Source organism: Colletotrichum gloeosporioides, assembly GCF_011800055.1.
Source record: "Colletotrichum gloeosporioides strain Lc1 chromosome Unknown consensus_22, whole genome shotgun sequence".
Classification (NCBI taxonomy): domain Eukaryota; kingdom Fungi; phylum Ascomycota; class Sordariomycetes; order Glomerellales; family Glomerellaceae; genus Colletotrichum; species Colletotrichum gloeosporioides.
The window spans coordinates 26,130-49,597 of NW_025544667.1; the positions used below are offsets into that span (position 1 = coordinate 26,130).

The window sequence follows — 23,468 nt, forward strand, 5'->3', positions numbered from 1 at the left end:
TTTCGTGGAGGGGAAACCGAAAGATTCATGACCCTGAATGACCCCATATCTCAGTACGACGTCGTCACGAACTGCTCGCATTCACCGGTTCACCTATCACTTTCTGCTGCAGTTGATGCTGATGAACTTGCAGAAATGTCATGCACGGCCAGCTGTACCGCAGCCCATCTGCAGTTGGACATGGAACGTCCCGCACCAACCAATCCTGTCAAGCCGGTGTCAGTCACGAAAAAGAAAAACTTCCTCCCAAAAATGGCTGCGCAAAAAACCGAATAAGCAAGAATGACGGCAGCAGATGTGAGGTCTGCAGTCAAACTTGTTTGTGATGGTGTGGTGTCAACACCATGCCCCTGGCTTGCGAAATACAACGTTCGGGCATATGATCTGCTCTTCCACGTTCGATTCTAATGCACATTTGGATCACAACCTGCAAGAGCGCTTTCCTAATTCTGACAGTTGGAGGTCAGACTACTTGATCCCTCTCCTCATTGAGACCACGTGCATGGACAGGAGGGAGCGCTGTCAGACGTGCCCAGACAGGCTTGACATGTCACATATTTTAGAGGTATGACCTTCAGATAAGTGACCGCGGCAGTTTGCAGGTCCGTCAGGGATCCAGGGATCTGGGCCTCTCCTGGCTTTGGGGAAGAGTGGGCAATGGGCCCATGTTTACGACGGCAGCCGCCATATCCCGCGTTGTTCGCAGGCAGACTGGAGCTGGAGCTGTGGATTCAACCATCGATCCTCGTGTGGCTTTCCCGACGATATACCTGAGATCCGTATCGAGATTGGATCAGCCAAGTGAAGAAATAGAGAAGTGATATGAAGCTCCCCAAAACCGCTGGGGCAAGAGACAGCCGGTTCTCAGAGGGGTACGGTTCGGCGGGGAGTCAGTGCGAAAGCAGAAGGGCTTGCGTCCGATGAGCCACGCCGGTTGCATTAGCCTGGTTCCCCGGGACCAGGGGAGATGGAGGGGGCAAGAACGAGCTGGGCGGAGCAGTAGCAGACTGCGCTTGAGGGCCAAACATTGCAATGCGGCAGGGCAAGTCTAGGCGTTGACGGTATTTGTTGATGATAGCGGGATTCATCGGCCTAGTCCATAATGATTCATGGAGGGTGGGAGTTTGCTCTTACTAAGGTACTCAGGAAAACCGTGATCTGACAACTCCGGCATCTTTAAAATTCCTATTCAACTATTGAATAAATTAATAATAGCACCCGAGATATTGCATTTCTTCAGTTCATAATACTCATGCATGCTTATATGATCGCCATAGACCATGTATTATGAATAAGGTGGCTTGAGCAGTACCAGACTGCTAATGTCTTTGGGCTTACGTCCCAATCTGATGGGTTTTCTCCAGATCTGTGGTATTGGCCTTGTCAGATATCATCGAGTGGCGTTTTCCAAAGTTTCCATCACTCATTTCGGGACTGGCCTCCGGCAGTCCCACGCCCGAACCACCGACCCCCTATTCCCACAACACGGGGCCTCGGTCTGTTTGGTCTCCAGTCAGTTTGAGCCGCAAACACAGTTCCGTGTCCGGGAGGGAGCTAGATCATCAAATCTTGCTTAAAATCTAGATAGTCTCGTTACATCAAGAAGAAAAGACTTAACCTTCATGTGTCCTTTTTGCCATCGCAATCAGATGGCAGGGGCGAATTTCGGCCCGGGTCTCGGAAGAAGCCATGGAACCGATGGCAAAAGTGGCAACGGGGAGCGGAGAGAAAATTTGAAGAGCAAATATTGTTGTTTGTACTAGCCACATCCTCCATGGCAACGTCTTATGTGCGTGTTTGGAGATGTTTATCCAAATATTTACAGCGAATCGAACCCCCTCCTCATGCCATCTTCTACTTCTTTGCCACCTGTTCATCTCAAGCAATAGATAGTTTGCTCTAGACCATTGCCGGGACATTAATCTCCTTGATGGTCCAAACCTTGCCTCCCTGGCTGCTAGCCAGGCCAGTGTACGTAGCCTTCTGCGCCGTGGCGATCGTCTTGCCGAAGTTGGGGTCGGCTCCGGCCAGGGTGATTTCCGTGTTGATGTACTGCTGCTTGGCGACGGTAGGGCTGCAGTTGGCATTACACTCGGTGCCGGTGCCATAGCCCCTCATGAAAGGGCCAGACTTGTACTCGTAGGAGCTAAGCTTCGCGCCCGTGTCGGCATCGGTGACGGTTTGGCGCCAAGTGTTGTTGTCCGAGAGCAGCTCGTAGAGAATCTTGACCTTCTGGTTGCCTGAGACGGCACTCGCGTCGCCGCTGAGCTGGCCGAAGGAGCCGAAGAGCGAGGCGCGGACGCACCACTGGCCCTTCTTGGCGCCGCACCAGGAGTTGTCGGGCCAGGACTCGAGGGTTGTTTGGACCAGGTCGCCGGTGCCGTTAGACATGCCGGGCCACAGGGCAAGGACGCCGTTCTGCGTGGGAGGGGCGTCGCCGGGGATGATGGTTGTCACGGCTTTGATGATGGTTGAGGTGGTCGGGCCCAGGGACACGGAGCCGCCCCAGGTGTCAACAGCAACCGATGTGCCGATCATGGCGGCGGCCAGAGCCGACTTGAAAATTCCAGAGATCATGTTTGAGGTATTGGTAGAGACAGTTGAAGTATTATTGCGTTTTGCTGGGTTGAAAGGACGCCCTTCCCCAAAATCGAACGGAAATCATGGGCATTTTATGTTGGCCCAACATGAGGGGCCTTCCTCCTTCCATACTAGTGAAGCGCTTCCATCGTGAATTCGGAAATGTTCGCCTGCCATAGCAAGGCGACATCAATATCGCAGGCCAACACGAGAGTTGCTTTTGTTCGTGGAGGAAGTTGATGGAGTTGAAGTCAAGCTGACCCCTGACGGAGAGAAATCCCGCCATCCACCAATGAGAGGACAGACATTATGCCAGGTTATGCCGTCCACCAACCCATACGACCGTAGCATCTCCCCATATTTTACACAATAAGTTACCGATTCAATCCTAGCTCCATCTGATGTTCATTAAGGGGGCCACCATTTGGACGGATTGAGTCGGTAAGTTCTGCCGACAAGGCATTTCGGGGCCACATGGCCGGCCCTCGGTTGCGCAAAGTGGAGTCTTACCATCGGGATCTGTCAAGATTCCAGCCGGAGGACGTCCGAATCGGGTAATTCAGGTGCCGTGAGACCCGTCCTTCGGTTCCTTAATAGTGGTCTGGATTCCACTAATAACCTGACGGTGTCTATTGAGGGACCGAAGGACTGGTGCGCCAAGGGGCTACGGGGAATTTCCACTCGACCAACATGCCGTCGAAGCCTAGATTGACAACCAAGATGTGTAAGTCTTGCCCGTCACTGCACGTTAAGCCATCTTTGCAGCTGTCTTTGGATTGGAATGAACCTATTCCAGAGGCTGTTGAATTTCCATACGTGACGAAGGGCCGAAGAGGTCGGGGACAAGTACCGTCAGAATGGCGAACCCACGGAATGGGGGCCTGCGCGGGTGTTACCCTACCTTGCCCTTTATCTTGTACTACACAGCGCACGACGCAAAGTGACAACCACTGCGTTATGAACATCGGAGTCTTACACTGAGACCGTATTTCGCGGGCGCATTATCACGAGCAAGTGGAATTAATGAAGCTGGCAAGTAATTCGCAACGCGACCAAATTTCTGTTTGCCTCCAATATTTCATGGCAATTCAAGACTGACCCGATCTCATATTCTGCGATGACATCTTGCCCCAGAGACCCCTGCAGGGTTGCAGACGTGCAACCTCACAACCGATGCAGAGGAGAGGGTCAACATCAAAGATCGACCTTCTGCTTCTCGTATCTTTCTCAAAATCGATTTTAGATGACTGACTGAACCACGACTTGCTATGTCGACGAGAAACTGTGGACTTTTTGTTGTTCAAGTTCCTGTTGTGCCTGGCAAAGATCCGCGTCAAAAGTAGGTAAATACATGATGGAGGCCTTGGGACAAGTCCAATAGGGCGAAGACCCCCTTTTACTGGAAGGATGTCTCCTCCGTCAGGCACATCTGTCGACAAGTACTGGCCGTGAATATCAATCCAACCTAGATGACAGTTATCGCACAAAGTCTTGAGCAAGCGTGCCGGCTGTCTGCAACGCGTTGTCGATTGATACGCACACTCAGTGGTATCATTCCTACTTTCAAACCATCACTGCAACAGCTTCTTTGTCTTACAGAATCGGGAAGGCTTTCGTGCAGGATCGCAAAAGATTCATGACAGACTCTCTCCGTGGTTTCATCTGACCTTCATTTGCGTCTATGGCGAAGAACCAGAGCTACGAGTCCCTGCGCATGACCCTACGAAACATGAACGAAGTTTACAATAGTGGGCCTCTTTCAGTACTAGGGACAGACCGTCACTGGTGAACATCACGGCACCTCATGACGAAGAAAAGGTGACCAGCGACCTGCATAAGGCATACGAAAACGCTTGGCTTAGCGGTTGACATGCTGCGAGAGCGCGGATCCATATACATGAACGTTTGCATGAGGACTTGGCTGTAGTCAGATGTTTTGTTTTGGTTACCGGAACGATTCGTAGGTGAAGTAGAAGTCTAGACTTGAGTACGGACGGATCCGTGATATGCCGCGCAAGACCCAGCAGCCCCTTTATGTTTCATTTGTCGTCAGCATTCTTTTTAGGGCTCCTAGAACGCCGGCGCCCATTCTGGCCGACGAAATCTGCAGAACTAGATCGACAGGTCACTGTTGGTGCTTCTGTGGACTCATTGCCCTCGACAGAGTATGAGGGACATAGGAGCATCAAGGGGTAATGAGGCTTTACGGGTCATGTTTACACGAGGCGCTAAGGCCGAGCTCAGTACATCTTTGGGGCTTCACTGCTTACAGGTACAGAATCAGTGATCAAGTTCCAAGGAATGCGTGCATTTTCGGTGCCTGGCCAACTCCAGATCCTCGATAGCCACAGCGTCTTGCCCCTGAGGCACTCGTTCTGTGGGGTAACGCAAGCCTAGCTAGGAGATTAACGTGGTGCGAATGTTTCGTTTTGTTTCGTTCGATTAAACCCCAAGCAAGCTAAACTCTAGGAAATTTACAAAAGCAAGCGAGCTTGATCCTAGAAATAGAAACGGCGGCGCCCTGTCCCAAGAAAGTCAGGCACAATCTTCCATCTTTGAGAGTCCAGATGTACTGGCTCTTCTTAGCCGAAGGTAGCGTACTTGGCCACTGAAGCCAAAAGCTGGAGTGATTCATTGTTTGGTACTCAAACAGATGAACAGACCCTAGTCGCGTGTCTGCCTTACTTTTATGTACTCAACCCGGCGATTTGTATGTTACTGCAGTGCTTACTGGTCGGCACTCAAGGAGGTGTGCTTGTGATGATCTATTTTACGAAGCGTCAGGACTGTAAAAGGACACTGTTCCAACGCTCGAGGTCGAGCAAAATTTCAGCAACTTGTGCCGTACCCGGAATCAGATACTTCGCAGAGAGAACAGGTGCACTAACTACAAACAGCAGCACTTGTTTTCCGAGGATCTCGGGGCGCGATGTTATCGTCTGTGCCGAGCCCACTTATCCTCGTCAGGGGACGCCCCTCTTTGTGAATACCGCCTAACCTTGTATTGTAAAGTTGTTCCTGACGATCTTGAGACATTCAACGGCTTCAAAGATACGCTAGGCTCATGCAGAATATTTCCGAGGGCCAGGTCGTCTGCGAGGTATGCTTACGAGAACACCGTGTAACAAAATGCGACGGTCTTGTCGTGGCTCTTAAGTCAACATGAGGCGGTTCCTTTGGAAACGAGCTCAACAGGCGGGATCGAAGTGATACGATGCGAAAAGAGTCTACTTCGTTGCAAAACCGAAGCCAGCCTGGCTTGGACAGATGATGTTCCCTGTCACACTCTCAAAGGCTCAGCGACTGCCGGCAAGGTGCAGGAAAGTTCATTGATACTGGCCAATCGTGCGGACATCTCCAGTCACAAGTCTTCCCAAGATGGGAATATCATGTTTTCCTGATTGTCTAGTAAGTCTACATCACAGAGGCCAGTGAGCATTTCGGCAATCTACCTGATCACGGGAATTGTTCACCACAGTGGAAAATAGTCTAACATTGCCGTATAGACTGGGCTTGCTGACGTTAGTCTGTATCTGAAAAGACTGAGGGGATCTAATAGTCCGTCAGATATTAAGTCTTGCGCCTTACTTCTTCCGACATTTGGTCATAAGGATTGGCGCTGTTTTCGCTCCCTGAGATAATTATTTACAGGCTTGAGCCCGGTGTAAGCGGGGAATGGCCGTTTCTCGGTTGACGGGTTCGACTTGTTTCCGAACTGCCGCTGCTTGGATTGACGTCTCTAGCTCTCAATTGAGGGCGCAGACGAGCTATGGTCACGGGACAACGCCATAGCAAGGCTGTCCCTTACCTGAGCTGAGCTTAAACGGAGATCATCAAGGGCGACGGCGGCTAGGTTGGAATGATCGGCATGAACGTCCATGGATGGTGGTGTGTCGTAAGCGATGTAGCTAGCTGTCAGGCACAAATCTGAAATGTGGGTGGATAGGACCGAATGGAGTCTTTAGCTAGACTCACGATGCGAGCATACATAACTTTACCACATGAAGCCGTTGCTTTCGACAAGGCGAACCGCAAGCTTAGACACATTCACGTCCATTTACGACACGTGCCGTCTAGACAGTCAGTTGACATGGGCAGATTTCTGCCTGGGCCAGCAACCGTGACTTATCAAACCGACTAGGACTCCACGATGGCCTAGATGAGAATGGACCTGAACTTTCGGTACTCCAGTCATCATTATCAATCTCGAGGGACAAGGTCACCCTGTCGAACTGCCAAGCGCGTCCGATGGTGATTAGGCCGTTCTGCCGGCCGTCGTCTTGATCCATTCGTGAGTCGTGGCATTGAAAGCGCTTATACCGGCAGTTGTTGGTAGGGCATCCCTGGATCACCACGCGAAGTTTGAACGGCAGCTTACTGGGGACAGAACTAAGGTTCGAACCTGCTCAATGAAACAAGACTATTCGCTCAATCTCCTGACAACCCGCCAAAAAGCTCCGAAGTCAAAAGCTTGAAACAGACTTCAAAGTCTATCACTTCCCCAAATCCCCTCACCCGGGTTCCTGTAAAAGCCTTCATCCCGCATTTTACTTTCAGCCGCTGTGCCGTTGTCCCGCGGGGTCGTCCGTCGATAACAAACAGATCTAAGATAAGTTGTGTCTCCCAAAGTAAAAACCAAGCGATGGGTGTCTGAAATGACGTGTGAAACGTAAATCGGTGATCGCAGTCTATCGTCAGGGAAACCGACAGATCGAAACAGCAGCCTCCTCTTGCTGGCCCTAGTTCATCGCATGATCCTGTGTTCCAAAGGTCTTGGCGGACATTAAGAATTATTGGAACCGCTGGTCTGTCTGAAAAGTTCTCCATCCCCCCTAACGACAACTATTCAAAACAAGTCAAGAACGAGCCCAAAATCCTTCGCGATCAGCCAGGCACTGACTTGAATCTATTCTACCACCATACGCAATGATTAGGCTGCCATGGGCTATGTGAGCCCCCAGTCCTACCAGCCGATCCTATCATCTGAAATGTCCTGCGTCTGCCTTGCTGCTGAACCAATCTTCGAAAATGTGCTCGAACGATGTTTGCCGTCACAACCACGCCGCTTAAGCACATTTCAACCGACCCGCTCGTCGAGCCTTATACTGCCTTATTCAAGTATAGTGAGTGCAGAACTATTGAATCTGTGATGCAAGCTAAGTTCTGGAGGGAATACTAGCCGATATGCCAACATGTGGGCGTACCCCGAAGAAGGTGGAAGCTCCGAATGCGTGCACCTCAATCCTTCACCAGCAACTCAGGGACGACCATTTGCATGCGACTAAGATGTACGTGAATGCTCGCTTGGCAAGTGGAAAAATGGCGCATACGATAAGCGGCCGCCGTCGATATGCATCTGCCTTCAAGATAACCGAGCCCCGGCCCGTTGCGGCCGCGCCGCTGAACAGCTACAAAAGTACCCTTTCCAAATCTTGACGTACCTTCGGCCATTGAACTGACTATAAGCCAGGGCTTCTGCATTTGGGTGACACAAAGATTCTAGAGGCCATTGCGAGAGCGCAGAGAGATTCGCAAGTTCCGTTCCTGATGGCTTGGTTCTTCACCCTTCTCAGTCCTCGGGGTCTTGATACCATTTCTATAATCTTGTACCTGCTCGCTTTCTACGTCGTCGCAAAGTACACCCACCGAGCTCTCTTATGCCCCTTGTCCAAATTCCCTGGGCCCAGGCTTGCTGGTATCACCAAGCTTTACGAGGCATACCACGTTCTGATCAGGAACGACTGGCTCGAGAACCTTGAGTCGCTGCACGAGAAGTACGGTATGGTTGCACGCCTCCCAAACTTCTATAACCACTTCTGATGTACATCTTAGGCCCAGTGGTCAGAATCGGCCCAAACGAGCTGCACTTCATTGACCACCAATTCTGTCTGGAGTATCACAAGCGTCCAGACCTCCTGAAATGCGACAACTACTACGGACTTCTCAACAAACTTCTCGGAGGCTTGGCGAGTCCGACGAAACACATTCAAAGAGCATCAGCCGTGCGACCTATATTCTCAGGGAAGACGCTGGCACAGTTCACACCAACTCTAGACAGCCACCTTGAGTCTTTCTACAAACGTCTCAAGGATGTCGCCGGGACCGATGATGCCGTCAACTTGACGCACTACTTTTGGGCTTTCACCAACGACGTTATGGTGTCATATCTCGTCGAAGAGGACTATGGGTTTCTGAGGATCTTCGACCTAGAATCCGTGCACAACAAGACTCGAGCGTTCAGCGCGATTGACCTCGCCACCGTCTTGAGATGCATGCCTCCCATTAAGTTCATCTTCGACCATTTTACTATCCTTCGATCCTACTCACCACTTGGTTGGCTTGATACTGTTAGTTGCTCTCCTAGGAATATGACACACATGTGCTAACACACTCTCAGCTCGTCAGTAATCACGTTAAACCTATCGTGAAGTCATGGGACGATGAGAACAGCTACGAGGGCATCCTTGCTCGCATATTCAACGAAATTGGCAGCGAGACTCTGACCATCCATGAGTCATCGCAGGCTATCTTCATCGGAAACGAGTCGCTTCTCAGTAACCTCACGTTCCTACTGCATCACCTGGTACAAAACCCGGACTGTATCAAGAAAGTGAGGAATGAGCTCGACACACTTGATCTCGGCTTGTACGGCCACAGAATCTGGCGAGACCCGAGGGTGCTGCAGTTGAGGTATCTGGTAAGCATTTGTGCTGTTTGTTTAGTATGGCTGGAGACTGAGACTTGCACAGGATGCGGTGTGTAAGGAGTCAACTCGCCTAAGCTCTCCGGGATGGCATCGACAGCCACGACAAAGTCAATCACCAGTAACATATCAGGACTCCATTATCCCTCCAATGGTAAGTCCGAATCATTTGTCTGCTAGCAAGTATCCTACTGACTTGATGTAGACAAGCATGAGCTTCACCTTGAGGCTCCTCGAACATGACCCAGAACTTTACCTGGAGCCAAGCACTTTCGACCCTCAAAGGTGGCTAGGAATTGACGAGGATACAAAAGAGGCGAGGAGTCGTGCTGTAACATTTGGGACCGGAACCCGAACTTGCTTGGGTCAGCAGTGAGTAGCGATCTGGACCAGGAAGCCGCCGACGCACAGCGCTAATTTACTATTCCTAGCATTGCTCAAAGGGTATTGCGGAAGACGATCGCTTGTATTCTATACAACTTCAATGTCTCTCTTTGGGACCAAAAGCTTGACATGACGACTGGTTACAGATACCTGGACACGTATCCCAAGAAAGGGTGTGAAGGCTACATGAAGGTTCGGTTGTCGCCCCGATTCGAGCATAAGGCATGATGAGTTTCAGTTCAGTCTATGATACCACCAGATCCCGATAGAAAGGGAGGTTGTGAGATTTAACTATACCACCTGTCGTTTAGACTTAGCATACCAACATCAACCCAATAATACCCACGTTAATGCGCATGCATGATCGCAAGTGACAGTGAGGATGCGACGACTCATCTAACCCGCGATCGTATCTGTGGGCATGGGCTGGTTTGCTGCCACAAACGGTTTCGGCGGCCACTCTCCAGCTTCGAAAGCACATTCAAACTCATGAACCCCGGAAGAAACCTTCAACGTAGGTTCCCCATCCCCGTTAAATCCTTCACGCAACCCCGACGGCAATGTCATCACTGCGGAACAACTCGGCGGTACGCTCAGCTTCATCTTGAAATTGCCGCCCGCGAGCTTCCACTCACAAGCCACTCTTCCGTAGGGCCCGTCAAATGAGACCTTTGCGCTTGTGAGGTTGCCTCCAGGGACGGGGCGCACACGGATGACCTTCCACCCTGGCTCAAGGGGCGATATTCCACCCACAGTTCCGTGAAGCCAGTCCGCCACCGCGCCGAGGGCGTAATGATTGAAGCTGGTCATCTGGCCAGGATTGATGCGGCCGTCTGGCAACATGCTGTCCCAGCGCTCCCAAATAGTCGTCGCACCCATTGCGACGACGGGGTACATCCAGCTAGGGCACGTTGTCTCAAGAAGCATGCGGTACGCAAGCTGAGGCCGGCCGATCTTGGTGAGAGCATGTGAGATGACTGGTGTACCAGCGAATCCAGTGCTGATGTGAAACCTTGCCGTGCGAACCAGTTTTTCCAACGCTTTTGCGGCGGTCTGACGTTGAAAGGCATCGTTCGGATACAGACCGAATTGGAATGCAAGTGCAAGACCGGTCTGAGAGCTCGACATCAGGTTTCCTTCCGGGGTGATGTAACGCCGCTGGAAGAGCTGCATCAACCGTTCGCCATCACTAGCATACCTTGCAGCCAGGTCAGCTTTGCCTAGCTCAGCGCAAAGTCGAGAGAAGACCAAAGTCGTGTGGACAAGGTACGCATTCGCCACGAGAATGCTATCCGTTCGTCCGTTGCCTGGATCGTCAGGAGGCGCAGTTGGGTCCAGCCAATCTGCAAGCTGCCACTTGTCAGGGTTCCAAAGACCATCCGACGCCCGGTCGACTCCTTGGTCTAACCAGGCTTGCATGCTGGCAAACTGTCGCTCTAGTAAGCCCTTGTCGGAGCTGTATCTGTAGAGGGCGTCTGGAGCCAATACAGTCACGTCGTCCCATACAGCTTGTGCGATGTGAGGCCAATTAGGGCTGATGGCAAGCGGCACTACCAACGGCGGGATGCCCCCTTTTCCATCTTCAAGCTGCTCGGCCGCGACATCCTGGAGCCAGTTACCGAGGATCCCCAAGGTATCGTACAAGAACGTAGCCGTTGGGCAAAACACCTGTAAGTCGCCAGTCCAGCCAAGGCGCTCGTCTCTTTGCGGGCAGTCGGTAGGAATAGAGAGGAAGTTTCCTCGCATAGACCAGACGACGTTGCTATGAAGTTGATTGACATATGCGTTGGAACACTCGAAGAACCCTCGCCGCTTCATGTCTGTATGCATGACAAGTGCGCTGATGTCCTCGGTTGATGGAGCGCCACCTGGCCATCCGTCAACTTGAACGAAGCGGAAGCCATGGAAAGTGAACTTGGGTGTCCAGTCTCGAAGTTCCTGCCCCGAACCGATGATGATATCGAGAGCCTTGGCGTCCCTGAGAGGCCTAGTGCCAAGCTCATCGTTCTCCATGACTTCGGCATGTCTGAACGTAACCTTCGCCCCTTTCTCTAGTTTAAGGGACTTGGCGTGGAGCTTTCCGACGAGGTTCTGCCCGAAGTCTAGGATCGTCTTGCCGCTCTTGCTTTGGAACACTTTGACGCAGGGCTTGGTCTCGATCACACGAACAGGCGGCGCGTCAGGGGCAACCAGCTTCGTCTGTGGCCATGGCAGGACCTTTGTCCTAGGTGCCTTGGACCAGTCTGTGTCTGTCAGGTTCCATCCCTGCTTCTCTTCGTTCAGATCGTATGTCTCGCCGTCGTATATCTCACTGTTTGTAATAGCGCTCGGGAGAGAAGACCAGGTGTCGTCCGACAAGAGTGCCCACGGCTCAGCCGACAGGGACCTAACCTCAAGCTGCGCAAACAAGCCAATCACGTCGCCATAGCGGAAGCGAATACCACCCTTGAACCCAAGGCGTCCAGCATACCAGCCCTCGGCTACCTCGACGCAGATTGTGTTCTTTTTGCCAGGAAGTAGAAGGTTCTTCACGTCAAGGATTCGGTAGACGAGCCGGTGTCGGTAGCTGGTCCAACCGGGGGCCATGCACTCATCCGTAACTGGCTTTCCGTTGATGGTGGCTTCAAAGACGCCAAGAGAAGTGATGTAAAGTCGCGCTGAACAGGTGTCGAGCTTGATGTTACTGGGGAGGGTGAACTCTTTGCGGAATCGAATAGGCCGCAGCGGCCCACGAGGGCCGATATGCTCGGAGGAGGTGATGAAGCTGGCTCGGAAGTCTTCTCGCTTCAGAAGGGCGGCTTCAACAGTGGCCGGCTCTGACCATGGGCTTGGATCTTCAGCCTTGTATGCACCGTCACTGAGACTCTTTCCATACACACGAATTCGAACTGTGGCGGAGTCTCGTGACCCCAAATCTCGAGCTGGCCAAGGCACCAAGACGGATTGGTCACTGGTTTCGCGGAAGATTTGGGGCTCGCCATTTGGAGCGAACGTGATTTCGAGCTCGTAGGCGGCTTGAACCCAAGCTGCGACCGTGGTATCTGATGTTTGGAATTGCCAAGAGATTCTGGGTCTGGAATACTCTACACCAAGGCCGCTGTGGTGGTGTTCAAACACCGGCTTGGTGACGGTGGGACAAGACATGGTTCGGACGTATCGTCAATGTTGGTTTGCAGTTCATGGGCTCACATCTCCCAGGAAACTAGTAGATGAAATATTCCCAGCCCAAAGACTCTTCACCTGTGCTAAGATGATCAAATTCCCGGTGCAAAGGGGTCCGAATCGGGGAGTCTAGGTGCGAGATATTTTCTCTTGTAGCAGAGGGATACCGGCATCGGCATATGAAGATCGCCGGGCATCTCTCCGCATCTGCCAAGGACGAAATGCGGCTTGATACCGTGATGCAAAGGGTTGGATGACGGGAATAACCCGAGCAAGCTCGATTCTACTGGCGGAGTCTCCGCATCCCCGCAGGAGCTAAGGCTCACCTCCCTCGCGATCTCGGTACTACCTTACAATAATGAGACGATCCTTGCGTGGGCTGCCGATGCTGGTCCCAGACTCTTGGGTTATTGCTCGCATAGTGCCGAGGCCATCGGGTTACCTTTGCACCGAATAGTCTATAGGAGACCAGGGAGGCAATAACACACAAAAGTAGATAAGCAAAACCCCGGATTCCACTTGCATGGAGGAACCACCGTTCCCCAGACGTCGTTCTACTCCACACTTGATACCTCGATCAGCATGAACTTTCTCATCGTCGCCATAGCGCTTGTCGCTGCGCAGGGCGGCTTCATCTACGGCTTCGATTCTGGTAGACAACCGTCCAAGTCTATCAGAAGAAACTGGCTAACTCTATCTAGGGATTATTGCCACAACTTTTGGCCATGACAGTTTCAAGCTCAAGATGTACGGGCCTTCCATGGTCAATACAGCGTACACGGGCGCAATCGTTTCCGTCTACAACGCCGGCCAGGCCATCGGCGGCATGACGACCGGATATCTCGCCGACAGATTCAGCCGAAAGTACACGATTCTTATTGCATCGATTCTGACTATCATTGGGTCCGTTCTCCAATGCGCCGCCATGGAGGTTGGAATGATGATTGCTGGACGTCTGATAGCAGGCATTGGATGCGGCGAGCTGCTCTCCGTTGTTCCCATCTACCTTGCTGAAGTCGCACCACCTGCCCGTCGTGGGTTTCTCGTTGGACTACAAGGAATGATGATTGCCATTGGTTTCGGAGTCGCCAACTGGGTTGGGTTTGCTGGGGCCTTTGCCTCTGGAGATGGACAGTGGCGGATCCCATTGGCGATGCAGCTCCCTATCCCTCTTGTCCTCTCCGTCATGGTGTTCTTCGTTCCCTTCTCGCCCCGTTGGCTGATTCTCAAGGATCGATACGAAGAAGCCAAGACGGTTCTGGCCAATCTGCACGGGGCGACGGATAACGACGACCTGGTCGGGCGAGAGCTCATCCAGATCAGGGAGCAGATCTTGATGGAGAGGCAGCAGGGCAACATGAACTGGGCGACGGCCATCAAGCAGATGTTCTCGCGCCAGTACGTCCGTCGCACTCTCACCGCCGCCTTCATCGTCACCATGGGCCAGCTCAGCGGTTCCTCCGTCATTCAAAACTTCCAAAACATCTTCTACGCCACTGTTGGATTCACGGGTCGAACGGCTCTGCTCATCAGCGGCGCGTACGGCATGATGGGTATCATAGGTCAGGTCATCTACCTCGTAGTGGTGGCAGACCGCTGGCCGCGAACGCGCACCCTCTGGAGCGGCTCTCTCGTACTGAGCGCCATGATTGCTCTCTGTATGGCTTTGAGTGCGGTGTACGGCAACAAGGACAACGACAATGCTGCTGGAGCGAGAGCGGCCATCGCGGCAATCTTCGTCTACTCCATGTGCTACGCAATCTTCTTCAACGCCATGATCTGGGTCGTGCCTTCGGAGCTGTTCCCCTTCTTCCTTCGTACTAAGGGTCTTGCCTTCGCGGTAGCGACGAAGTCAGTCACCGCTATCGTGCTTTCGCAGATTACGCCACTTGCTATCGCGTCTGTAAGCTGGAGGTTAGCTAGCCCTTCTCATATGCACCTCGCCTCATACCTTACTAACACGATTCCTAGGTACTACTCACTCTTCATCGCAACGAACGTCGCAGCGGCCGTCTTTTACTTCTTCTTTCTCCCTGAAACGGTAGGTACCATTAGTCTCTGCTCAAATAGCCGTGACTTGCTAACACTAGGGACTAGTCCGGAAAGTCGCTGGAGGAGATTGCGGAGCTGTTTGGCGACGATCTTGCCACGAATCGCCTGGGAGATCTTGACGTGGACGCCAAGAATGGTATTGGGCCGGAGGCAGAGCTTCACGAGTTTTCTGAGAGGCAACCAGAGACTCGGGCACAAGATACTGCCACTCGTGTGTAGTTTAGTTCAGTAGTCAGGGGTCCATATACCATGAACCTCTCAATGCTACAATGCTCTTTGAGTGATAAGAACGTCTCATCATGCCGTGATTCTGGAAGTCTGTCGTCTTCTTTCGCCATCCGCACATAACCTCTCGGAGCACAGGCTCTCGCACATCATTGTTGCCCCTTAACCAGCCCGTCGGACTCTCGCTCGTTGTATTAGACAGCGAAAGGGAGCGTGGGACTCACCATCAAGTCGCAAGACAGCCGCAAATACCCCCTCTCTCGCCATGTCTGCAACCGAGACAGGGCGCGCTGAGCAGAACACATCGAGCCATGCTCCCTGAAAGTCCGCGCCGACACCGAAACCCCCGGACCGCTGCTCGAGGTGGATCTTATCCCCATCCCGACGTGGGTCACACGGCACCGCGGGGTAGACGGTCTTCTACCCGAGAGGCCATCTGATCAAGCTAAGAACTTTCCCCAGACGATGTTATGGATCCTTTCGGGGGAGCGTTTTGGCTCCCCCTAGCGTCTTTTTGCTCGGTCGATATCGCCCGAAGCTCTGTGACGTGATGACAAACTCCTGTGCCGCAGCGAGCCACAGATGAACGCCACATCGGAGAGAAAGCCGATGTTCGGACTTGAGGGCCGTTATTCATGTCGGAATAATGCACATTGCAATCGAGGTATTATCGTGAAGTGTAAAGTTGGAGCTTCATAAAGTTGTCCTCATGGCTTTCTGTTCATGTCTGATTTCTTTTGAGGCGGGCGACAATCTCATGTAACACCTACGTCATACCCTCTGACCTTCAACTTCACCTACATCATCACCACCCATTCAACCTCAACTCAACTTACTTCAACCTCATCAAATGCGTTACAAAATGATGAACTCAGAAGCAAACCACATTCTCATAACGGGAGCCGCCGGCTTCATCGGCCAGGAACTCACAACGGCCCTCCTCCTCTCATCCCCCACAATCCACCTCACAATCACCGACGTAGTAATCCCGCCAATCCCTTCGCAATCCATCGTCCCAGACGGCGCGTCACGCATTACGGCCCTCCAAACAGACCTCACATCCCCCGATGCTGTTGCCGCGCTCCTCACGCACCACTCGCGCTTCAACGCAATCTACCTCCTCCATGGCATCATGTCCGGCGGCGCAGAGGCCGACCTCGACCTCGGGTTGCGCGTGAACCTGGACAGCCACCGGTACATCCTCGACGCCCTCCGGCAGCCGACCTCGCCTCATCGCGGAACTGTTGTGGTGTTCCCCAGTTCTCTCGCCGTATACGGCCCAGTTGGGGGTCAGGTCGTCACCGAGGCGACGTGTCCCACGCCGCAGTCATCGTACGGTGCCGAGAAGCTCATCGTCGAGACCTTGGTCGGAGACTACTCCCGCCGCGGGCTCCTAGACGGCAGGATCGTCAGGCTGCCCACAATCATCGTCCGTCCCGGTGCGCCCAGCGCCGCCGCATCCTCGTTTGCGTCGGGCATCGTGAGGGAGTCGCTCAAAGGGGAAGATAACATCTTGCCTGTCGGCCCGGAGCTGGCCATGTGGGTGTGCTCGCCGAGGACGGTTGTTGCCAACCTGGTCGCTGTTAAGGACATCCCGAAGGAGAACTTTGGGCTGTCGAGGGTCGTCAATCTGCCGGGTATCACCGTGACAGTGGCAGATATTTTGAATGCGTTGGAGGTTGTAGGGGGGATGGAGGCTCGGGCAAGGGTGACGGAGGAGCGAAACCCGCAAATCGAGGCTATCGTGGGAAGCTGGCCGGCCCTATTTGACGTTTCGAAGGCGCTTCAACTCGGGCTGGCCCAAGATGCGGATATCGTGACCACAGTCAAGGACTTTGCCGAGCGGCTTCGGGCCGGGCTGTAGCATTAGAAGCTCGGTTCACATCCCAAAAAGTAATCATAAGTTTCACCGTCTGAACGCAACTCGAAAGCCATAAATCGTCTATGCATTTTGTTTTCGCACGGGGTATCTAGGGTGGTTGCCTGCGACTCACGTTCATCCCCTGATAGAATTCGAATACGCAGTGATAGAAAAGGAAAGATGAGGCGTTGATGCCTTAACACACTCGCACGAACCTAGTCGTCCCACTCCTCGTCCAGCTGGTCTATCAGCCGGTTCTCGTCCTCGCGGTTACGTCCTCTGCTGGGAGATCCGGACAGATGACGGTAGCCACGCCTTCCTGGCAGAAGTTGAGCACATGAAGAGGTTGCGATGACAAACATGTCCTGTTGATGGTGTTAGTTCCCCTGAACCACTAGTAGCGCGAAGGTCTACATACACTGACGAACCCCCAGATGCCGGCCCAGAGGCTGTAGTTGGGCAGTTGCCGCCAGCCCCGGGCGTGAGCGACAGTACGCTGGTAGAACACACCACCACCAAAGTACACGAGCACGGCGATGACAAAGATGATGGCGAAGACACTGCCGGGCCCGACGCTGCCAGGCTGGTGGGGTTCGGCTCTGGCGCAAGCGTGCTGGGAACGGGCCTCGAAGAAGTAGGCGCAGTCGTCGGGATCTGAGCCGACGAAGGAAATGTGGGCTGCTCCACCAATCTGTTCCGTGTCGCAGTGGAAGGAGATGGTTGCCGACTTGCGACGGGTTGGCGTATCGTCCTTTTCTGCCGAGACCTTCTTCTTGCCGACTGCAGACGGTGCGATGAGGGTTCTGCCGTCGTCGTCGTCGGCGTATCTGTTGTAGGAAGCGCCGTCATGGGCCGTTGCTCGCTTGGACTTGCTCTCGCCGCAGGGAGAGCCGTTCTTGTATTGGAGGACCAGAATGCGCCCGCGGGTTTGTATGTCCATGTTGGATTGACTACGTCGCGCATTCGTTAGTTTGAACAGAACTGATTACGAGAGATCAGAGGCAACGAACCCTATGGAGAAAGTTTCGGTCTTGTATGTGTAGTACGCGCTGACGTTCTTGGACTCGCCCTTGCCCAACCCCACCACGTCTTCGACAGGGTCGATGACGGGAGCGCAAATATTGAGGGTGAAGTTCTTGCCATAGTCCCAGCCCCTAGCATGGTAGTCTGTCGTGACAGCACCCTTGGAGGACTTGCCCTCCTCAACCTTGACGGCGATGTCTGGACGCAGGTCGTAGAACGGCCCGCCGGTCCCGCTCTTGGACGCTGCCGTGCATGCCGGGACGCTGCTGGATGTGCTCGAGGTCGAAGTATCGGCGGCGCTCGCGGTCGCGGCTGCTGCGAGGAGCAGCAGGAAGTTTGAGGAATGCATCAAAATGGATGGTTCTGAGTCGTTCTAATATCGATGAAAGGGGTCCAGGCCAGGGAGCGCGACTGGAATGATCGTGTTTGCGGGAGTAAGCGCTTTGGAGCGCGGAGAAGCGTGGGTCGGCTCGTGGCCTATGACATCAATTGCGGATGATGCGAATATCTGGAGAAGTGGAAATGAAGCGAAAGATGCTGCAGTGCCGTGCGACGGTGATGGACAAAGGCGTAAATGTGGCCGAGAGGCACTTTGGAGGACAGTTTGGAGGATTTGGACGCTGGGCAAGTGGGAAGCCACTTGGTCATTCGTCAGCCTTTCACAGGGAGATGCCGACGGGGGACGGGAGTGACGGGAGGGGGTGCATTGATTGGTGGATGGGCGCTCCTTGCAGCGCCCGCCCCTCTGCACCAGGCTGCATTCAGGTCCCATGGGGGCCACCGAACAGGCTTCCGTAAGGGACCTGACAGCTGTGAGCTTCCAATGGCTGCCTGCAGCTTGCCCTGCGGGACACTTTTTCCGCGACCAGTGTGGACAGGGTCACGTGTCATACAAGTCCTATGTACTCAATCTGTGGAGATTACCTAAGGGCTAACGATATTGCTTTCATAAGCAGGACCGCACCTCTAGGAAAGGGCACTTGGCAAACGCCGATGTCCGATTGACTCCTATCGAGTAAAAGCGGTACGTACCTTTCCATCGCGTATCTGCTGTAAGACGGGAAGATCTGGACCTCATCCTGCGAGCCATTGCCGAATCACATTAAACATATCTTATTCTTCATGCATACACAGACTCTAGAAACTTGAATCTTAACTTCTCTTATTCCATCTCAACCGGGCTTCCAGACTTCATACCGTCCGATGCTCTTGCAGGTCTTCCCGTGGCCGTGCTCTCGGTGTAACCATTCCTCCGTGGGCACCTGCCGCCGTTTCAACCACCACGCGCGTGGGATCCAATCAAGCAAAGCTCGGATCGCAGTATTAGCGTCATCGAATCTCCTCCGCTGAACCCGCCCCATGAGGTCACTCGAAATCCCATAGCTCCGGCGCAAAACACCTCGCGATTGTATTCACAGCCTCCACATCGTCGTGCATTCTGGGGCTGGCACTCTTCTACCGGCTCGTCCTCGTATTCCTGCCGCGTCGGTGCAAACACTACAAATAACAGCACGCTGCAGCTGTGCATAGCTCTTTCCACCCCACAGTAACGCAACGTGACTTCCTCACAGCATCAACAGCACCGCGCAACATGGCCAAGGACACGCAAGTCGCGGTAAAGCAACAGCAGCAGCCGCCGCCGCAGGCGCATGGCTACCATTTTGGTGGACCGTGAGTTACCTTAGCCGACCTCAATCGCATTACGGTCACTGATTTCATTCATAGTATTGGAACCTTTGGTATTTCCATCATCCTTCCCGTTCTCGTCTACGTCTTCGCCTTCGCTTGCAACGATGTCTCCGGCTGCCCCGCGCCCTCCCTGCTCGACCCGAAGAACTTGAGTCTTTCCCAGCTGAAGCGTGAGGTCGGATGGCCCGAGGAAGGAATCCGGGGTCTTGGAGACAACAAGGTCAATGCCGCCGTTCTGGGATACTACTTCTTCAATGCACTCCTCTACCGCTTCCTGCCTGGCACTGAGGTCGAGGGCGTCCAGCTTGCCTCGGGCGGCAGGCTCAAGTACCGCTTCAACTGTACGTAACACGCCAAATTCCCCAACTGCTCGTGTTACTGACAAACGCAGCCTTTTCCTCTGGCATGTTCATCTTGACTCTCTGCGCCGCCGGCACCATCGCCCAGGGCGCCGAGTTCCCTGTTTGGACCTTCATCACAGAGAACTACATCCAGGTCGTCACTGCCAACATGCTGGTCGCATTCGGTGCCGCCACATTCGTGTACGTCCGAAGCTTTAGCGTCAAGCCTGGCAACGTCGAGAGCCGCGAGTTGGCTGAGGGTGGACACTCTGGCAACCTCATCTACGACTGGTTCATCGGGCGAGAACTGAACCCCCGCGTAACGATCCCCATCATCGGGGAGATCGATATCAAGGAATTCATGGAGGTCCGACCTGGCCTGCTCGGCTGGTCCCTGATCAACTTCGCCTGGATGGCTAAGCAGTACCGCACCTACGGTTTCGTCTCAAACAGCATCATCTTTGTCTCCGTTGTCCAGACCGTCTATGTCATCGACTGCTGGTACAACGAGCCAGCCATTCTGACCACGATCGACATCATCACTGATGGCTTCGGCTTCATGCTTTCATTCGGCGACGTCGCGTGGCTCCCGTTCATGTACTCCCTCCAGGCCAAGTACCTCGCTGTGTATCCCGTCTCGGTCAGTCCTCTTGGTATGGCCGGAATCGCAAGCATCATTGGTGTTGCCTTTTTCATCTTCCGCGCCTCCAACAGCCAGAAGAACGCGTTCCGCAACAACCCAGATGACCCGAGCGTTTCCCACCTCAAGTACATCGAGACCAAGGCAGGCACTCGCCTCCTTATCACCGGCTGGTGGGGTGTTGCCCGCCACATCAACTATCTCGGCGACTGGCTGCAGGCGTGGCCTTACGGCTTGCCCACCGGTATGGCAGGATATACGATCGTCTCGGCTGGCAGCGGCTTCGTGCAGTCCGGTGTCGAGGGAGCGTTCAAGATGGCCGATGGTCGCGAGGTCATCCAGGGTGCGGCGCGAGGATGGGGAATCCCGTTCACGTACTTTTACATCCTATACTTTGCGATTCTCCTGATTCACCGGGACCGCCGCGACGACGAGAAGTGCGCGCGCAAGTACGGCGAGGACTGGGAGAAGTACAAGAAGATTGTCAGGTGGAGAATCTTGCCTGGCATTTACTAAGGGTCCTCAGAATCTTTGGACATGCCATCGGAAAGCCGGGCCGGGCTATGGAGACGGATAGGAACCTCTTCGGGCCGTTTCTTTGAGTCGTGGAGCATTACGAAGGTTGGCGTCTAGCAAAATGGCGTTGGGCAACGGTTGCGCATGTGGCGTTGGTAGCTTAGGCGGGGAAATGGGCCTCATCATAGCAGATTCATGCTACTTGGAGGCGCAATACAGCTTTTATGATCAGATATAATGCGGATGAACCAGAGATACTCCAGCCGAGACTACTAAGCTTCCTTTCCTGCGAGACTGCCTAATATTCTGCGTCTGCGCGGCTGACTTGCCTGTGCACTTTCTGAACTTGGAATAATCTTTCGATCAAAGACTATCGTAGGAGCAATGATAACGATCGAGGCAATCAGGACGGCAACGACAACGACAGTCAGGCAGGGTTTGAGATCACAGGGAAAATGGTCGCTCAAGCCAAGATAGTCAGTCTACTAAGTTTCTTTTCCTGCGGCTTATTTCTCACCGAACCCAGCCACGCACGTCTTGGCCTGATTGGTGACGGGTTTGGTCGCTGGTGAGACAATTTGAACCAACCTTGTTTTCGGTTGACGTCCGTCTTGCCACGGAACCGAGAGAGCACTCAAGACATCAATTGGAACGTTACCTGTTCTGCGCTCTGCCTGCCGCAAGCATTGCGTTAAACCAACCAGGCTTTACAGCGACACTACGCGACGCGAGTTGCTCCTCACGGCTGTGCCCCATTCTCGTCTTCGGGCTCCCCCTCTCGTCGATGAAGCTTCTCCAACAATTAGTAAACGGGCCGAAAGACTCGGGGGTCCCGCTCCTTGGCAACGGGCGTGATTCGCGAATGGGCGAGCGAAAGTGTGCATGTGGGTTGCCCGGAGCTCTTGTGGACAATGGGCCAATTTTTTGACGATGGAGCATGGAGAGGAGGCCGGGGGAGGGAGATGAGGGGTAAGACAGGGGTCCGTTGGGAGGGACCAGGGTAGAAATGCGGGGGAGATGGGGGAGAGGAGAAGAGACGATGGAGAAGGAAAGAAAGTGGCTGCGCGAAAGGTGCGGCCAAGAGGCGCAGGCGGGGGACATGTGTTGGCGATGGAGTCGGCATGGCGTCACGTACGAGCTAGCGTCTTTCGACCGTCTCGTGATCTTTGGTTGGGAGAAGAAAGAAGAAAAGCTGCAGCCATTATTCAGACAGATGCAGCAAGGTTTGTGTCAGTCGAAGCAAGAGTTGAGATGGAAGAGAAAAGGAGAGTTAAGCATGAGTTGGGTGCCGCCGGTAAGATGAGACGGATATTAAAAGGTTGACTCGATGAATGCTCGCATGGTATGAAATCCAGGGACGGGGGCTTTTTACAGCATCTATCAAAGTATAAACAGAATTTTCATAGTGTGGCGTAAACCTCCACAAATTGGATGTGGCTGGGCTCAAAGGGTAGAAGAGTTTATATGAGGGCTTATGGTGTCTTTGGCGGACATGACACATCCCGGCAGAGGGTTGCATTATTCATATACGAAAACCAAAATGTTTACAAAACATTCGAGGGGCTGGATACGAAGAAGAGTTTTTGCCAAGCGCAACAAGTGCCGACGGTGGGGAGGGGCGAAGGCGTTTTATTCCGATCTGCAGACGGTCGGAATGTAGACACTGGCAGTGCCGGGTGTGATGTCTGCTCGGTTTCTCGTTTGTAGTAGGAAAAGAACCTTGAGGATGCGATCCATCAACAAGAATCGGGCCCAAGGTCAGTCGATGGTTCTCCGGGTTAACCACGGATGTAACGCTGCTGCAGGCGATGAAGTGGTGCTTGAGTGCAGTACGAATAAAGACTGGGCAGAAGCAGAGAGAACAAGAAGACTAACAAGACGGGCGCCTCTCGGAGCCAACGGCGGGACGGCGCAACGCCACTGTCGATAGAAGCGTGCCAGGGATGACGGTACGGTACTGCCGAGATACATGCAGCGTTACGAAAGTCTCCGCGTATAGCCAGCCATGTTTTCCCTCGGTAATCGCGACCGGAAGCCAGGCCCTTCCAAGTGAGGGAGTGCTACTGCTGGGCTCTTGCCCAAAGTGCCAATTTCCCCGTCATTTCTTCTGGTGTTTCCTGCTTGGGGGCCCCACTTCCCCACCGGTTCCGATTTGGCGTTCCTGTGTCCGGCATCTAGGGGAGGGAAGGCGCCGTGGGGAGGGGAGGGTACTTCCCCGTGGGCGTCCGTCCCTTCTCCTTTCATCGTCCCTGTCTTGGCCACCTCCATTTCTTGCGAAGGAATACCACCACC

At 53.5% G+C, this 23,468-nt stretch overlaps 7 protein-coding genes across 7 annotated transcripts; 4 read left to right on the plus strand and 3 right to left on the minus strand.

The window, feature by feature from the left end:
* Positions 1–1,899: 1,899 nt before the first annotated feature.
* On the minus strand, positions 1,900–2,577 carry GCG54_00006772 (uncharacterized protein; the record flags this gene model as incomplete). The annotated part of the gene is made up of 1 exon (XM_045406770.1): positions 1,900–2,577. One exon carries the CDS (start codon positions 2,575–2,577, stop codon positions 1,900–1,902), a length of 678 nt encoding a protein of 225 aa, XP_045267316.1.
* A 5,550-nt stretch (positions 2,578–8,127) lies between these two features.
* GCG54_00006773 (Cytochrome P450 monooxygenase sdnE) lies at positions 8,128–9,895 on the plus strand (the record flags this gene model as incomplete). Its single annotated transcript, XM_045406771.1, has 6 exons — positions 8,128–8,359; positions 8,413–8,927; positions 8,978–9,277; positions 9,330–9,437; positions 9,489–9,655; positions 9,715–9,895. The coding sequence occupies 6 exons, from the start codon at positions 8,128–8,130 to the stop codon at positions 9,893–9,895; spliced, it is 1,503 nt and encodes a 500-aa protein (XP_045267317.1).
* Positions 9,896–10,063: 168 nt separating this feature from the next.
* Positions 10,064–12,811, minus strand: GCG54_00006774 (uncharacterized protein; the record flags this gene model as incomplete). Its single annotated transcript, XM_045406772.1, has 1 exon — positions 10,064–12,811. The coding sequence occupies one exon, from the start codon at positions 12,809–12,811 to the stop codon at positions 10,064–10,066; it is 2,748 nt and encodes a 915-aa protein (XP_045267318.1).
* Positions 12,812–13,411: 600 nt separating this feature from the next.
* Positions 13,412–15,100, plus strand: GCG54_00006775 (High-affinity glucose transporter; the record flags this gene model as incomplete). The annotated part of the gene is made up of 4 exons (XM_045406773.1): positions 13,412–13,481; positions 13,531–14,743; positions 14,801–14,870; positions 14,927–15,100. 4 exons carry the CDS (start codon positions 13,412–13,414, stop codon positions 15,098–15,100), a joined length of 1,527 nt encoding a protein of 508 aa, XP_045267319.1.
* An 868-nt stretch (positions 15,101–15,968) lies between these two features.
* On the plus strand, positions 15,969–16,970 carry GCG54_00006776 (D-erythronate dehydrogenase; the record flags this gene model as incomplete). Its single annotated transcript, XM_045406774.1, has 1 exon — positions 15,969–16,970. One exon carries the CDS (start codon positions 15,969–15,971, stop codon positions 16,968–16,970), a length of 1,002 nt encoding a protein of 333 aa, XP_045267320.1.
* A 212-nt stretch (positions 16,971–17,182) lies between these two features.
* On the minus strand, positions 17,183–18,339 carry GCG54_00006777 (putative mannose 6-phosphate receptor-like protein; the record flags this gene model as incomplete). Its single annotated transcript, XM_045406775.1, has 3 exons — positions 17,183–17,332; positions 17,386–17,917; positions 17,978–18,339. 3 exons carry the CDS (start codon positions 18,337–18,339, stop codon positions 17,183–17,185), a joined length of 1,044 nt encoding a protein of 347 aa, XP_045267321.1.
* Positions 18,340–19,581: 1,242 nt separating this feature from the next.
* Positions 19,582–21,176, plus strand: GCG54_00006778 (Delta(14)-sterol reductase; the record flags this gene model as incomplete). Its single annotated transcript, XM_045406776.1, has 3 exons — positions 19,582–19,661; positions 19,716–20,020; positions 20,071–21,176. 3 exons carry the CDS (start codon positions 19,582–19,584, stop codon positions 21,174–21,176), a joined length of 1,491 nt encoding a protein of 496 aa, XP_045267322.1.
* Between the last annotated feature and the right edge of the window lie 2,292 nt (positions 21,177–23,468).